Source organism: Aphelocoma coerulescens, chromosome 15 (assembly GCF_041296385.1).
Source record: "Aphelocoma coerulescens isolate FSJ_1873_10779 chromosome 15, UR_Acoe_1.0, whole genome shotgun sequence".
In the NCBI taxonomy this organism is placed as follows: Eukaryota; Metazoa; Chordata; class Aves; order Passeriformes; family Corvidae; genus Aphelocoma; species Aphelocoma coerulescens.
In genome coordinates, this window is record NC_091029.1 from 9,349,689 (window position 1) to 9,365,795 (window position 16,107).

The 16,107-nt window shown below is 40.4% G+C and overlaps 1 protein-coding gene across 6 annotated transcripts in view; it reads left to right on the forward strand.

Moving 5' to 3' along the window:
* Positions 1 to 16,058, forward strand: part of CABIN1 (calcineurin binding protein 1) — a 107,698-nt gene extending 91,640 nt beyond the window's left edge. For 4 of the 6 annotated variants that reach the window (XM_069030508.1, XM_069030511.1, XM_069030510.1 and 1 more), the window contains exons 36-38: positions 12,034 to 12,198; positions 13,943 to 14,169; positions 14,655 to 16,058. In XM_069030508.1, the coding sequence (XP_068886609.1) occupies positions 12,034 to 12,198; positions 13,943 to 14,169; positions 14,655 to 14,798 (536 nt within the window). In that variant the 3' untranslated portion in view covers positions 14,799 to 16,058. Of the gene's footprint in view, positions 1 to 555; positions 2,617 to 12,033; positions 12,199 to 13,942; positions 14,170 to 14,654 lie in introns of those variants that run through there. The other 2 variants (XM_069030513.1, XM_069030514.1) reach the window with 2 other exon arrangements.
* Positions 16,059 to 16,107: the final 49 nt, after the last annotated feature.

A 16,107-nucleotide genomic window follows, 5' to 3' on the forward strand; every position in this document is an offset into this window, starting at 1 on the left:
TTTGGCCCCCTCTAATCGGTTGCCACATGGTGAGTTAGTGCCTGAGTTCTGATTCTGTCCCATTTCCTGATCACTCCACCACATTCAAAAGACTACACAGATTTTTGTCTTGGTCCTGAAATAGGTGCATCTGCATAGTCAATACATACATTAATTTGTAGGATAGATTAGAAGAGTGACCACTCTAGATTAGAAGAGTGACCACTCTGTGTAACTTGTGTGTGAAATCATGAAATGGCAGTCTGAAAATAGTAATTTCCTTTAGAGAACTGAAGTCTCTAGCAGCATTAAAATTAAAATTGTTTTGTTTTCTTCAATGAGTTGAGGATCCAGTTCTTTTAACTTTTTACAAGATTTCAGGTATTTTAAAGTGATTACAATTAAAATAAACTGGTGGGCAGCCTACATCTGTCTTAGAAGTGCTTGATTAACATAATTAGCTGCACTGCTCTCACTGCCCAGCATATGTGTGTGTGGAGACACATAACATTGATAAACAGATTCTGCATGGTCTATAAAGTTAGCTTATCATCACTATTACTTTTCACATTTCAGAAAAGAAGCATCTGAAAGGACCAGAATGTTGGAATGTATTATTTATAGCCCTGGTGTGGTTATGTGCCAGGTTAGAGCACAAGAAAGGATTGAAGAAACCGAACAAATGTTATTTATTCTATAGCATGATTGTGTGATTTGTTTATGACTGTATTATGTAATTGGTTCTATATGGTTTTCTAGATGAGGAAAGAATAAATGAGAATGCTGTCATTTGCTTTACTGCTACCATGGCAGGCTGGCTTGTTAGCGGCCAAAAAATCTCTGTGCCAGGCAATACTGATCCACTTTGGGGAATGAAGTAAGATTAGACCCAATTTCAGACTTGCCTTGGGTGCCCAAAGAGGTGCTTGGGAATATTTGTGGGACACTGTGCATGTTAAGGTGGCAGAGCACCTGCCATAGCCTGTACTTTCTTGCAACTTTAGCAGAAACACTGTCTGAAAAAGCATCTGCTGCTGCCTGTGCTCACTCCATCTGTTCACAAACCTGGGCCCGGCAGTACTCAAAAAATGCCTTAGACAAAGTCATGGGAGCCCAGATAAAGTTATGAATGAACCATATACAGAACAGGTATTGTGGAAAATGATGCATGAAGATACAGTGGATATAGTGTCCAGATCTGTGACACAGGATGTTTTCTTAGTTTGGAATTGTGACTTTGTGAAATTTTTGTCTTTATACTTCTCTGTGTCATTTCTTTCCTTATGTAATCAGCCTTGGTACTGGAATGCACATAGTCTGAATTCATCAGCAGTGAAGAGCAAATTAGGGAGACATAGGTTTTCCCAATTTGCTAATCTCTGAGTACAGGATAAAACTGAAATTTAACATCCAGTATCAGCAGTGGTATTATATCTGTCTAATTTTCCTTTTTCACAGTTCCAGGGAGAGACTGTCTTGGAAAGGGAAAAGAGAAGAGGGGAGTGATAAGGAAGGAATGGCTTAGGCTGTGTGTAAATTACATTTGTTACTGTCCTTGGGAAGCAAAAGAATGGAGTTGCCTGGTGTCATAAGATGTCTTGGCAGGCTTGTTCAACGGGGAGTAATTCAGGTTTGTGGGTAGACAACAGGAGAGGAAAAAATGAATCCTCTGTGAAGCTGTTATGTACTTACTAAGGAAACTGGTGTAGGAATGACAATGCTGATAAGAACACATGCATTCTTCTGGTTTTCAAACAGAACTCACGAGCATTTCTGATGTGCTTTCCTCTCTGCAATTCCCCAGGCCACGTCGCAGTGATTGGAACATTTATTTTAATCTTTTGACTTTCTCAGCTTTGTTAAGGTTGTAGAGTTAGATATTGTTCGTTCTTCTTTCATGTTTTCTATACATCATTTTGATTGAGGGAGATGGAAGGGTTAGCTGCTAGAATTACACCTGTGAAACTGTCTGAAGATCAAGAGGCTCTCTCTCCAAAGCTCTCAGCCCAGTGCTGAATGCATGTGTTTGCATCTGGCTTTCTGGCTTTCTTACCTGACAGGTCATTTTTCTAGCTGAGAGAGACACCAATTACTGCTGTGTCCTTTCTTCTTTTCTTTTTAATTCTCCTACCTTTGCATCCACCTCCCCTAAAAAGAATTATTTATAATTCTGTTACAATCCTTTTTCATCTGCCTTCCATTAGTTCTGTTTGGGTAAAAACTCCTCCCATTTTTAGAGTAAACTGTTTTCAACTTTTTTGTCTCATCACCTCTACGTGTACCATGTTTGTTCACGTGGAAGTATTACACATCAGAGAGTATTAGCTGCTCTCATTTTCTCTGATTTCACCCAGGGAAAGGATTTGTTTTTCCAAGCAATGTTGATGCTATGCCACTCACTTCTTATGTAAATATTTTCCTGAGATTTTGTCTAGTGCATGACTAACTGGTAGAGAATATAGCGTGATGGAGTCCAGCAGCAGAGTGGTGATGGTGGCAGTTTCAGCATGACACCTTCCTACATTTGGGTATAAATGTACTTGGGACTGTTAGCCCTCGTAGCTCAGCCTAACATTTCTCTGGGGAAGCTAAAATAGGACAATTAATGTAAGCTCCCTCCAGCCTGTCACACTGTTCCAGTATTACACTGTTCTAAATTGCTGAAAAGTCTTGACATTTTCTTCTTTGCTGTCTTATTGCAATAATGATTTTTATGAGGAATGAACAGGAAACATTCACAGTTCTGATACCAAGAGAAGGTTTTTGTACCTAGGATTATTTAAAGTTCTGTGTTTTGCTTAAAGCCAGGTATTTACCAAGTTGGAATATAAAATCTGAGTAGAAGACTCCCCACTATTAATTTTTTGTCCATTTAAGGCCTAAGCACTTCAATATGCAAGCAAGGTCATGATAAAGCTGTCCAAACTTAGAAATTCAAAGCTAGGGAAGACAATTCTTTGTGTTGTGCAGGGAAGTGGCACTCCATAAGCCATGTGAATATCCTGCTGTAATTTCAGATGTTTGTGAAATGGACACAACAGGGCAAGTAGAGGTATAAATATAGTTTAACCTGTAGAACTTTGAGAGTTTCAGAAGCACAAGAAATAAATACAGGTGAGGACAGCTGCATGGAAAAGGTGAGCAGACTATTGCATAGAGATCAATGAAGTTAAATTGTTTTAAGTGTATGTAGGCAGCTGCAGACTCCTTGAAAGGCAAATGTTCCAATTAAAGAGGGTTTTTAAGTGGGAAGTCCTAAGAATTCCGTAATGTTCAGTAGTGCTGGAATGTGACATTTCACCCTGTAGGATAACTGGGTGTAGGAGTCACAGGATGTCGCAATGACCGCCGCTGCCCAGGCCAGCCCCTGCGGTGTGCGGCAGGAGTGGGGAGCAGCCGGAGGTTCTTGGCTTTAAAGCTGCTCCTCTGGAGTTCAGCTCCGCCCAGGGGACCTGAAGCTCCAGGCACAATGGCTGTCAGCAGTCCTGACGAGGGAGAGGATAAAAAGTAGCCAGGAAGCTTGCCACAGGGAGTAATCCGAGTTTCTTGGGGGCAACTCACAGGGGACAAGCCCCGAGCAGCTCCAGGGAACCTCTTATAAAGGGAGGTGTTACAATGGGGATGGCTTAACTGGGGACCAATAGAAATCCTTAGGTAGGGATATGGACGAGGACAGACATTTCCTTGGGCCAGTAGCCTCAAGAGGAGGAGGGAAAGGGATCACATGCCCCAATGGGGCGTCGAGGTTTAGGGGATTTCCAAAGGGGGAGGTATCCAGAGGGGTAGGGTCTTGGGGGGTTGATGGGGACCATATAAGGGTAAGCTGGGAGGTTTCAGGTGATGGACACGGAACCTTCGGGAACAGCAGGAGGGGTTTGGGTGATTGATAGGGAAAGAGCTAGAACAAGGGGAGGGGAACAACCATGTAGGGAGCACCGGGGGAGCGGCTTGGGTCTGGGGCAAACCAACTGGGAATAGCAGTGGGGAGGTAGGGATGAACCATTGGGGTACAGAAAATTTACATAAAAATACAATAAAGGTATGGCATCACCACAATAGGAGAACTTCTAGGTGCAAGGAGTATCTTTTTCCAGAAGTCTGCGACTTAGTTTATTTTAGCAACTGATACATGACTTTAAATTGATAGTGGGTTCTCGGAAGACTGAGAAGACTGAACGTTCTCCTAAGGCATTATTACAGAGGATGTAAACCATCATTTTGCATTGACAGCATCTGTCTTTGTGTTAAAAGTGCGTGGCACAAGGGTCCACCTTAGTTCCTTACAGTTTCTAGATACCCAGACATCAGTGGACATCCACAATTCCTGTTTCTGAGTGAAATAGTGGAGATTGTACTTTGCCATCATAAGCTGAGCTTAACCTCATACTGATCTCAGTGGCTTCTGAGTTCCTTGTCATGAATTTCCAAAGACAAACACAGATTTTAAGAGCCTGTGATTCAGTGTTTTGACAACTTTCTTCTTACACAAAAGTATTTGTCCCTGTTGGCTGTGCCTTATTTTAACGACACATTTCAATTCACATTTTCAGGTACTTTTTAAATGAGTCTAAGTAGTAACATTCAACCCTCTTAATTTCAGTCAGTGTCTTACCTTGTTTTTTCTGTTGAATTCAAAATTGTACTGTAGAGCACAGAGTTGTTTTCAACAGATGACTCAAAAAAAGACGAAACAGAAAAAGTTAGGCGGGCCGAGGACCAGTGGCCTCATATGAGCTGCCTTCATATTGCAGTTACCTGGTATGAAGGTTCTCTCTTAAATGCATGTGTTCTTCTGCTCTATTTTCTTGTGTCACTTGTGTGCATCTTGCTTTCACTACTTTCTCCTTAATTTCCAATGTTGATGTGTTCTGGTGTTTGATAGCTGTCTTCCCCAGTTCCCAAAGCTGTATTTCTCCAAGGCTTTAAAACCCCTTCTTTAAATGCATGGAGTCCCACACTATTGGTACTGTCCTGGGGTAGAAGCTCCTGCCCACCTGTTAGTGACTGAAGAGTCATCAATGGAAATCAGCCAGGCTTCCTCCAGTGAGCTCTGCATGGGATCTCTCTGATCTCTTGCTGTTTCAGCCTCCTTGGCATTGGTATTCTCACTTCCCCTTGTCTGATCTGTGCTTTTCATGAAGCTTTTTATTTTTCACAATGGGTGCACTCTGAAAACAACTTGACTGCTGAATGTCAGCAGGGGTTTCCTGTTTGCGAATGACTTCTTAATTCCTTTTTGCAGTGCTCAGACAGTACCAGTCAGTCATGGCTCTTTCTCTTCCTCTTGTAAAAGTATGCTGATTTGCCTCCTGTTGAAACAAACTCACTCCAGAAGAATTTTTCAGTACACTTAATGTCTGTTTCTGATATCTACACTTCAGATTCCTTAAGTTTTATTTATTCAATCCAGCGTTGTGCAGAAAATCCTTTGACATTAAAACTGTCATAATTTTTATGTACCTGTGTTGGATCAGTACGAGCAAATAGGGCAGGGGCAGCAGCTGCCCAGCAGAGGCAGGTGAGGTGCTGGTATGGAGCCAGGGGTTTAATGCAGTCAGGGCAGGTCTGTGCTCCAGGAGGCTCTCTAGCCCTGTGCACTCCTAGATCTCCTTGAAAATCCTGGAGAGTCACTGGCCTATGGTTGTCTTGCGCTATTGAAACACATTTTGTGGAGGTCTTTTGTAAAGGAATGTGGTAGCAGTGCTGTATGGTTACAATATGGTTCAGTTTCACTAGTTTTAGATTGCTGTCAGCAGCATAAAATTTACATATATTCCTGCACAAAGGCAGACTGAAGAGAGATGTAGTTATAAGTCCTCTGCACAGGTATTGTGTTGCTTACAAAGTACTTAGAAAATTGTGGGGTGTCATTACATTCACTTAAGAGATTTTTCTCCCAGCTGCTTTTGCTAATTTCCTTGTGCTTAGCTGGCTGTCAGGGCAAAGGAGGGTGAAATATTGATGGTGAAGGAAAGGTCTTACAGCTTCTGTTAGATAACTCATAGAGAAAATTCAGAAGCAGAAGACTGCAAATGACTCTTCCTGTCCACAGGTGTTGCTGTGTGGTCCTCTCCAGATGATGTGTCCTTGCTGAGTCAGATATTAAACAATATCAATTAGCTGTGTTTTGATAATGCCATTTGAAAGTCCATGTATTTGAATATCAGGCTGTTGTCTTTTTGATCTAAGCCCATTGTTTGCTTTTTTAAATTGAAGTTTTGTTTAAAAAAAAAAAAAAGAGAAAGTTAGGATTGAACTTCTTTACCCACGTGCATGCCAGGTTTCTGCACCTCTAGGACAGCTGGTGGTGGCAGGAAATGTTTTTGGACACAGGAATTCCATTGTCTCTGCTGTTAGATTGGCACCAGCATGGCTGTTAGAGGGATCTGGGAGTTAGTATGGGCCAGGGACTATTTCCAGGAAGCACTTTCAAAGCAACCACCTGTTTTAAATTTTAGTCTCACTAATGTTCTGTGACAGCTGACCTCAGCATTAGGAGGAGTTTTGGGGTATGTCTCATATAATTGTACAGTACACTCTCCCTGTTCAGGACCTAGGGATAAATATAGCACTGTGCTGTGCTATTGCACTGCAAACTTCTGTTCACCAGACTGCTTGAATTTCTTTTATTTCAGGGGGCAATAGAACTTGCGTTCTGCAGCTTTTCGCCTCCAAAATTACTCTGATGCTTAATTTTTAGCATACGACTTTGTGTGTCAGCTTTGAATGTAATTTCCTGCATTTGGCATTTCAAGTCAAATACTTGTTTCTACAGCTATAACTTGGCAGTGCTTTTTCAGAAATAAATTTGATGGCAAGATATTTGGAATTAATTCAGAGAAAGCAAGGCTACCAAGTATACCTGCCACATCCTGTGGTGAACTAGGTAGTCTCGCTGTCTGCTGTGCTGTCATACCTCATGGCTAATGGCTCTGTTGTTTCTGTGTTTCAGCATCCTTAACTCTGTTCAGCTGAGCCAACCTGTGTTCCAGTGCAGTCTTTCCACTGACTTAGAAGCACAGTTCATAAGGAAACTCTGAGCTCCTTCAAATTCAGGCTTTCCATGGCCTTTCAACTGCTGTGTGGGGAAAAAAGTGGTATTAATTCCCAGCACACTCGAGGGCAAGGCAGATGGAATACAGAAAATGAATTGTTTTCACATTAGTATTATTTCTTGGAAATGTGGTAAGATACTTACTCCACTATGTCAGGGAGCAAAGGATCAGACCCGTTTTCATCACTGTGGAAAAAAAAAATATAGTCTCTGCCTTGTATGGTAAATGAGTTGTGTGAACAATTGTATGTGCTGTGGGTGGCCACTAGTACAGAGTAAACCAGTTGTTACTGGGACGAGGAAGATAAGTGTTTCCTAGAGTCTGTAGGCACATAGAATTCAATCCTTACTCTTTTGAAGTGATTGGAAGGCAAGGTAGTACAAATCAGCTAAATCCTACTGATGTATTTTGAGGCTTTTTGTCTCAACACACAGAACTGCTGGGGAAGGTGTTTTGCAGAGGGATGAAGGCAAGTGGTGCAAGTGCTTTATTTAAGCACTCGAGGTTGTTGTCTGTTCATTTCTCCTTGTATTTTCTTTTGAAACTATGTTAATATTTTGTCCTGGAGTTCAAAGCTCAGCTCCTTCTTCTTTCCTACAATGAAATGGTGCTTTTTGCATGCACTGTGTGTTGCTTATATTCTTTAACATATTTGTGCTGTAATACTTCAAACTGCTTCTGTCAGAAACTGGAAAATGTTTTTTTTCACGTGCTAGTCACATTTTCTGGGCTTGCCTTTCAGTGGTAATGTAGGAGATTTAGTGCACAACTAAAGAATTTTTTGAAACTCCATACGAAATGTTTTATAACACTAATGTTAATGTCTCATACCTGACAGCATGATGAAATCAAATTAATAAGTGTTCAGTGCAGAGGGACCAGAGTGGCTGCTTACTGGTTGCAGTACTACTGCTTTTAAACTTTCTCCACATCTTCAAATTGCCAAGTGATTATTTTTGCCGATGTTATTTTTGATTTTATATACATCAGAATAGCAAAGTGAATGGTCTCAGTATAAAAACGGTTGCAGTGTTGTATAATCTGTGTGCTTATAGTGTGTGGATAAATGTATGTAGTGCATTCTCTGTATAAAGAGATGGGGAGAGGATATTAACTGTGATGAAGTCATGAACCCAGGCGCCCGCTATAGGCATCTGCAAACACTGGTTACCCTGGCAACAAGTGGGAAGAGGTTGGAGAGGAAAGCTGGAGTAGGTTGTTGCATTGAATTGTTGTCAGCTTGTTTCTTCCTCACTAAAGCAGGGAGATGTTGAAAGGTATGATGTCCCTCTTTCTATGTCGTGTACTATTTTATGTGTATTTAGGCAGCTGTTGGGAAAGGGAAGGCTAAAAAAAAATACTTGTAATTCAGCTCGATTGGAGAGGAACTTTTCAATATCAATAGTGATGTGCATTGCAAATCTGTGCTTTTCTCAGTGTGCTTGATTTTTGTGTGTTGTGTTGTGAGAGTGCTAAATGGGTCTCCAGAGTACAGTACCTGTCCCATCCTCAGCACGGGGACAAGTGTCTCTTCATACTGTATCTTCAGAAACTGATTTTATTTTAAACTGGGTTTGTAGAGCTAATGTTTGAAAACCTGCCAAGACAGTACAAGTACTGGGTAATACCAAAAGATTTATTAACAGATATTAAATCTGAGCTTCTGAACACCTTCAGAATGTGCTGCACTTACATATTCTTGTGTTCTCGCACTTGTGCAGAATATTGTGGCTCACAAGTTAGTGGAGTCTTTACCTCTCTGGGGAAAGTTTTTATTAGAAGAACTAGGACATTATGTTCAGGGCTTTAACAGCATCTTCCTCAAAACAAATATTAAAATATTCTTTTCAGAAATCTGGTTTAGACAAATAATGAGGAGATCCAACTGTATATTTCTTCTTGATTGTCCTTCTGTGTTTTGACCTTTTTGTCTGTAATGAAAAAAGAACAAATATCTATGCAATATATTAAAGTATGAATTATGATATGTACACTGAAACAACCACTTCTTGTTATTTTCAAGAAGTCTAAAAAATATTTTGTTCATTAACTTTATTTTTAACTTGGTCACTTGAGTGGCATTTTTTCTATGTAAAGAAAAAAATTTTAAATTGCACAGTCCTGAAAGAATAAAGTGTATGACCCAGTCAGGGGATAGAATTCTGTGAGACTGTATTGAACATCTCTGACAGCAAGGGATTGATTAACAGACAGTGGTTCTTGATTTCTATTGTACTGAAAGGCACATTCTAATAGAATATTAACAAATATTGTTTCCACAAGTGCAGTGATAGAAATATACACAGTGTGCCAGACTCCTGCCCTTTCATTTCCATTCACTTCTACATTAAAAACTGCTGTCAGATAATCTTATTCAAATTTAAATCTAATTTTACTGCACTGTAAAACTGCATCTTCAAAACTTAACAAAAATATGATCTGGAAAATGGAGATGTATATGAGGATGCTGACTGCTCTTGAGAAAACATAGACTGATACCAGTCTTGTAGCATCTTCCTAGAATTAGGCTGCTCAAAAGAGCTTTTGTCAGTGGGCCATAATTTAGTTAAAATAAAGTAGAGCAGATCAGTTTAAGCAATGATATATCTTATAGTTAAACAAATATTGTAATCAGCATAAGAAGTAGAGTTTTGTCATTAAATAGTAATGCAAATCAGAGCTCTTATTCTGTATTGTGAACTAATAAGTCCCTAATGTAGTTAAGTAGTAGAGTACATACAAAACTGTTCTCAGTTAGCAGTATAGTTGAGGCTGTAGGATTTGCAGTTTATTTGTATACAGTTTTGTACCTGCTAAGTTAATTACTGGTTTGTATTCTGAGTTAATAAGTGGATAAGAAAGATTCTGTTACTACTTACCCTTGCTACTTAAGATGGTGATTCTGGAGTGTTGGAGTAAGTTAAGAACGAGTTGACTTCTTGACTGTCTTGTAAAGTAATCTGAAATCATCATAATTTTCATCTTGCTTTTCTTCAGATGTTGTTGTAATGTTTCCTTCTATCTTTGATCAAGTGTCTTGTAGCCATTTCAGTATGGGAGTGTTCTGGGTTTAGGCTGCAGCCTGTCGTCAGGCACCAGCAGTGTAATGGGATATGTGTGTGTTGGCTTTGGGCCACGCTGGGGCTGATGGGGCTCTGCTCCTTTGTCAGTGCGTGGTTAAATCCTGTGTGTGATGGTGGAAAGGGCAGGCAATACCTAGGGATCCTTCAGCTGTGCTCTGCTTCTTCAGCAGGGAAACAATGAATTAGGATTTTCCTGCTCAAGATTCCTGCAGTTAAGCGCTTCCTTCTGTGTTGCTTCTCAGCTGATGTGGTCTATTAATACATGTACAGATGCAAGTATTATTTTCCTGCTTCCAGTGCTGTATTTTGAAGTATCCAGAGAGAAATGTGCAAGAGAGTGCTGAGAATGAGAACTACATTCTTCTGCATTAGACGATTCCATTTTGTGCTTGATAGTGAGTGGAACATCACAGAACAGAAGCTGCCTGTGATCTGTGCTGTAGTGGGTGACCTTTCCTTTTTGGGAGCTATTGGACTATTTTCTACAAGCAATCTCATTTATCCTAAGGCTTATACAAGCTTTCAGCTACAAATCTAGATGACAGGGTTTTTTCTTTACCTATGAAAATTAGCGGATCAAAGAACTTACAGCCTGCTTTCCTGAGCTTTTTTTCATACAAGTTATTCAAGAACCATAGAAATGATAACTCTGTAAAAAAGTTGCATCTTTCAAACTGCGTAGATCAGACAGTTAAGCTGTAATGTTGTCTGAAGCAGTTTCTGCAAGGGGAACTCTTGTACAGGGGAATATTACCATGGTAAATTCCGAGTTCTTCTCTATATTGGTGGAGATGGAGAAGTGTTTTCAACACTTGAGGGGGTGGGAGCAGTTTTCCAATGAGGAAAAGTTAAAATATGTATTCCTTTTTAAGACATTGCATGGTCAAAATCCTAAATTAGTTTAGAGCATTGACATACAAAAAATTTAGAGCAAGTGAGACTGTGAATATCCACTGCATGTGCTGGTCCATGATAGCTGCCTGTGCACACCTTAGCCTGTGTAAATATAAGGTGATTCAAATTAGACTAGGCAGCCCTTTGTTTTTGAAGAACATCTTCATTTTTAAGAGAGAATAAGAGCTTGTTTGTGTGTCCATAGCCTCGAAAGGGTTGCTGCCCTGCCCAGAAAGGGCACTGACAGCTCTCCGTAGTTGAGTGAAAATTACTCCTGTTATGTACAACATGCAGCTCAGTGTGTAAGAGAGCTGGTTTAACACTGCATTAATTTAAAAGCAGGTACAGCTGGTACATAATAACAAGATTGTACACACACATGTGGATTCTGAGTTACAAACATCCCGGGTTCTAGAATAGCAGAAGGTGGGAATTTTAGGCTAATATATTTATAGAGGTACAGTGGACATATCAGTGAAAATTGGGCATTCAGTATCACTTGATGCTGGTTTCATGAAAGATGGATTTGGCCCTGTTATTTGATGTTCACAGTAATTAATCTTCCTTAGCAGTGAGCTGTGCCTCAGTGTAGCGGGTACCTGTGGCTGGAGATCAGAGAGGGACCCATCGATCACAGCTGGTCCTTCGTTAAGGGTGATGGATTTTGCTCTGCACGTGGCACCTCTGCCTTCCAGCCCTCACAGCTCCAAAGGAAATGCTCGGCTGTCTGTGTTTTTGCAGATGTGCAGAGATGACAAAATGTCAGACTCATAATTTTTTCCTTCACTTTTTAAATGACATTTACTTCTTTTTACGAATTTGAATTGATGGCATTAAGTATGAAAAAGTTGCTGTTGCCATCTTGGCTTGCCAATATTTAATTTCCCTCAGTCATGTTACAGTTTAGAAGTAGAGCAAGGGTTAAAAGAATTTTCCTACCAGTTGGTTAGACAGCAAAAGGATTGAGGCTTAGGAGAGATCAGGATGTCTCTTAATCTGTGAATTATATTTCATTACTAAAGAGGAAGAAGAGCTTGAAGTGCCTTTGGAGGGGCTTGGATTTCAGCAGCAGGAGTCACGGCTTTGTCAGCAGATGAAAATGGCTACTGTCGCACCATCGCCAGAGCCTGTTTGCTGGCAAGTGGAGCCCGTGACCAGCACAAATTCGGGACATGTTTGTACCCCAGGTAGGAGCTTCCTGTGCTTCAGAGAATTCTGAAATGGGGTGGTGAGCTGTGCATCAGTCTGCAGGCACTGATTGGTTGGACAGTTGGGAATGATACTCCTCAATTTCTCTGCCTGCCTTCCACTCAGGTATTCCAGAGTTTAGATGCATTCCTGGCAGTGTCCAAACTTCCTGGGCAAGTGCCCAGTCACCCCTTAGTGGTAATTCTGTTTGATGCATGTCTTGCATGCTAAATACCATGGCAGCAAAGCCAAATAAAAAACCTCTGTACCAGCTTTCATGCAATATCATTTGTGCATCCTTTAAAGCAGAATTTTAGTTGAAGTCCTGTATGGGGCAATATGATAACACTTTGGTTTACACTGTTGGAATGTTTAGCAGAAGGAAATCGTTTTTCACAAAACTGACTCAGTTTGAGTAAACATAAAAACCAGCATTACAGCAGTTAATGTGTTCTATCCCTCCTCTGCCCTCTTCCCAAGAGAAGTAGAAGTTGGTGTTTTAATTGAAAAAAATGTAAAACCTGTTATTTCAGGCAAGCATAATCTAGATATTTATGTTTGGGGTATCTTGTTTTTCCTTATATGTGAGAGGCAGATTATCCTGTGTCTGATTACTGTCTGAAAGGATTGGCTGCCCATGGAGATGGGTCACTGACGTTGATGGAAAGCCATGTCTCATCTGTTGTGGCAGCTCTTACATTCTTGTGTACTGTTGAGAGTATGCAGTTCAATTTTACATCCCTTAGTAGTTTGTTCTTCTGCTTCTTGTTTCTCAGGATGGCATTAGGAAACTGGCATTTTATTTTGCTGTGTGTAAGTGGCCATGTCGGGTCTCAGTATCTGCCAGAGATGGGTGTGACAATACTGAATCTGGAAAAACGTGTATGAGCACCTGTCATTATTACCAGACTGAGAAAGACTCTGGTGTTTCCATTTATATAGTTTCTAAAAAATAATTTGACTCCATATGAAGTAGCATTATTAGAAAGAAATCTCTTTTAACACATTTTCAGTTTTTAATGTGAGAGCATTGTCATATACTGGTTATTGGTGTATATATCAGTTCGTAATGTGATAGTGCCTGGGGAAGGTCTGGATCCTTCTTATGAGATGTACTCAGTAAACACTCTGAGCAAGTTTGCATTGTGAAGACCACAAGCTGAGACACTCGGGAAGAATGTGGAAATGATGCTAACTAGTGTGGGAGCCAGTGGCATGAGCATACCAAGGAGGGGTTTATGGCAGGATTTGAACCACAGTAATGGGGAAATTTTGACAAGTGTTACCATATATTTTTCTCTAATTGCTGGGGAGCTGCTCTCTCAATAATTAAAGAGACAACGCTGTGGTGGAGGAAATTAAGACTCATAAGTAAAGCTAAAGGACTTCATTTGTTGCGTTACAGAATGGAGAGACAGAGAATGCAAAGATAAGATGATTGCATCTGACACAAGTGGGAAGATGGTGTTTGTAGTAGATGTAGATGGCCAGTGCTTACACTACCACTTGTTGTGCTTGGTCAGGTTGAGTTTCTGCCATCCAGTAAGATATTTTTTAATTTCTACTGGTTTCCAGTTGTCATTATACAATCTTTTTTCTGGTTCTAAGCTTTGGTTATTGCAAGGCTTGAAGAAAGGCCTTTTGAGCCAGCCTTACGTCTAACAATGAACTCTTCCCTCTTCTTTGACATCTGAAATCCTAGATAACTTTCTAACATATTTTTTCTTACTGTTTTCTGTTTAGCCTCCAGTTCCAAGCCTGAACTCGGCTCCAGTTCACAGACTTTGGGAAGTCAGCAGAACAAGACAGATGGCACCCGAGTAAAAACTCGCGTTCTGCCCAACATGCCAAAGCTTTTCATACCTTCATCTGTCACCAAATTTCCACCTGAGATCACTGTCACTCCACCCACTCCCACCCTCCTTTCTCCAAAGGGCAGCATTTCAGAAGAGACCAAGCAAAAATTAAAGGTAATAAAAGGGAAACAGTAATTTTTTAGATTTTTTTATCTTAATTCTCTCCTCAGTAAAGTACTTGTAGCAACAGTTCATGTCCCCAGTTCATAACAAGAGGCAGATAAGTAGTGGAAGGAGGTGCTAGTTGTTACCAGCAGGAGCCAGTTTTTAAAGGACTGGTGAAATACTGGCTGTGGGTGAAATGAGAGCTATTCTAGTCCTTATCCCTTTTCTGAGGGATTTGGAAAAAATTACAGAAATGGCTGAGTGACCTGGTGCAGCCATTGCAGTTCTTAGATTACTGGAAGTTACCAGAACATTAACTGTGGGGAAGCCTACTGGTAAATGTTATGTTGTTTTACATTAGGATGATATCTTTCATAGACACAGGACAGTTACTGAATGTGAAGGAATAGCAACCAGTGGGGTTTTGTCCCTGTGATCATGGGTTTATCCTGACTATTTAGCAATATATTCTCTCTCTCTCTTTTTGGGGTCAGTCTGCTATTTTGTCTGCTCAGTCTGCAGCGAATGTAAAGAAGGAGAGCCTTTGTCAGCCAGCTTTGGAAATCTTAGAGACCTCAAGCCAGGAGTCCTCACTGGAAAGTGATACTGATGAAGATGATGACTACATGGACATATGAATGAATTCTGGCCATCATCAACACCAACCACATAACCATTCTTCTTGTTGCCAGCATCTCTGGAATTTGAAACATCTTCATTGGCATTACTCTCCATTTAATTGGCATCATTGTGTTCTTCACTTTCATTACCTTTGTTATCACAACAACCACTTGTATTGCCTTCAGAATCTTCGCCATTCTCCCCATCATGGTGCTTGACGGAAAGAATGATTGATTGTTTACCAGGCAGTTCGTTAATTTGGATCACGCTGTCACCGGCAACTTCAGTAAACACAAGGATGTTTTGAGCTGCAATTTATATCTCTCTACTGTTCCTGCTTCTTCAAACCAGAGCCTTGGGAGTTGCTCCAGTAGCTCTTTTCTGTAGTGTTTTCTTCCTTTTAGTTGTCTTGCATTTTCCCCTCTAGCTAAGTTTTTCTCCCAGGAATTCAGCAACCTGATGTCTGTCTAACCATGCCATGATTAATCCAACAGCTCCTTTTAAGGTGAATGGAGTAGGGAAAATTTGCTGATCTGGTAGAGATTTTAATTGTATCGAGAAAGTCTGTGGCTTTGTCATAGGGCAAGGAGGGTGAGTTGAGAGTCTGTCAGCTCCTTCACACTGCTGGGTGCTTTGTTGGAATTTGACTCTTTCAAACAGACAAAAAAGAACCAGCTTTTCCAGGCAGACAGAGACGTTGGTCTCCTGTTTGTGCTCATTTCACACCAATGTATGAGGTCCAGCAAAAATTATCTACCTGAATGTTGGCTTAAAGAACTGATCTTTCCAGAATTGTCTTACAGTCCTTTATCTTCTAATGCCTTGGACAAGCATTTTGAATTGGGGGCTAGATGATATTTTTATGGTGGTATTGAAAAAAATCCTTGAAAGATTTCAGTACCATTTCAGTAATGTCTGTTTTTTACAGAATGACACGAAAAGGTGTTTTTTATCTATCTGCAGAGGGACTGCTCACAGTTATTTATATGAGAAAATAATGGTAACAAAAATCCTTTTTTTTTCTACTGAATGTTAACTTTGTAAAATAATGAATGCAAACCATGCAAAAAAAAAAAGTCACACACTATATATACACCCGCGTGCGCCCACACACACATATATATGTGTATGTACATATATATATGTCTGTATATGAAAACAGAAAATGCATACAGCTTGCAATGTTGGATTTCTTTGTGTTTGGGGGGTTGGTTTTCTGTAAAATGCAGAGCTTTGTATAAACCTTTGGGTTTCTTTTCTAATAAAGTTGAAATGCACTGTTGTCTCTGTTTGTCTGAGAGGGCACAAGGTGCCATGGTTCTGGAA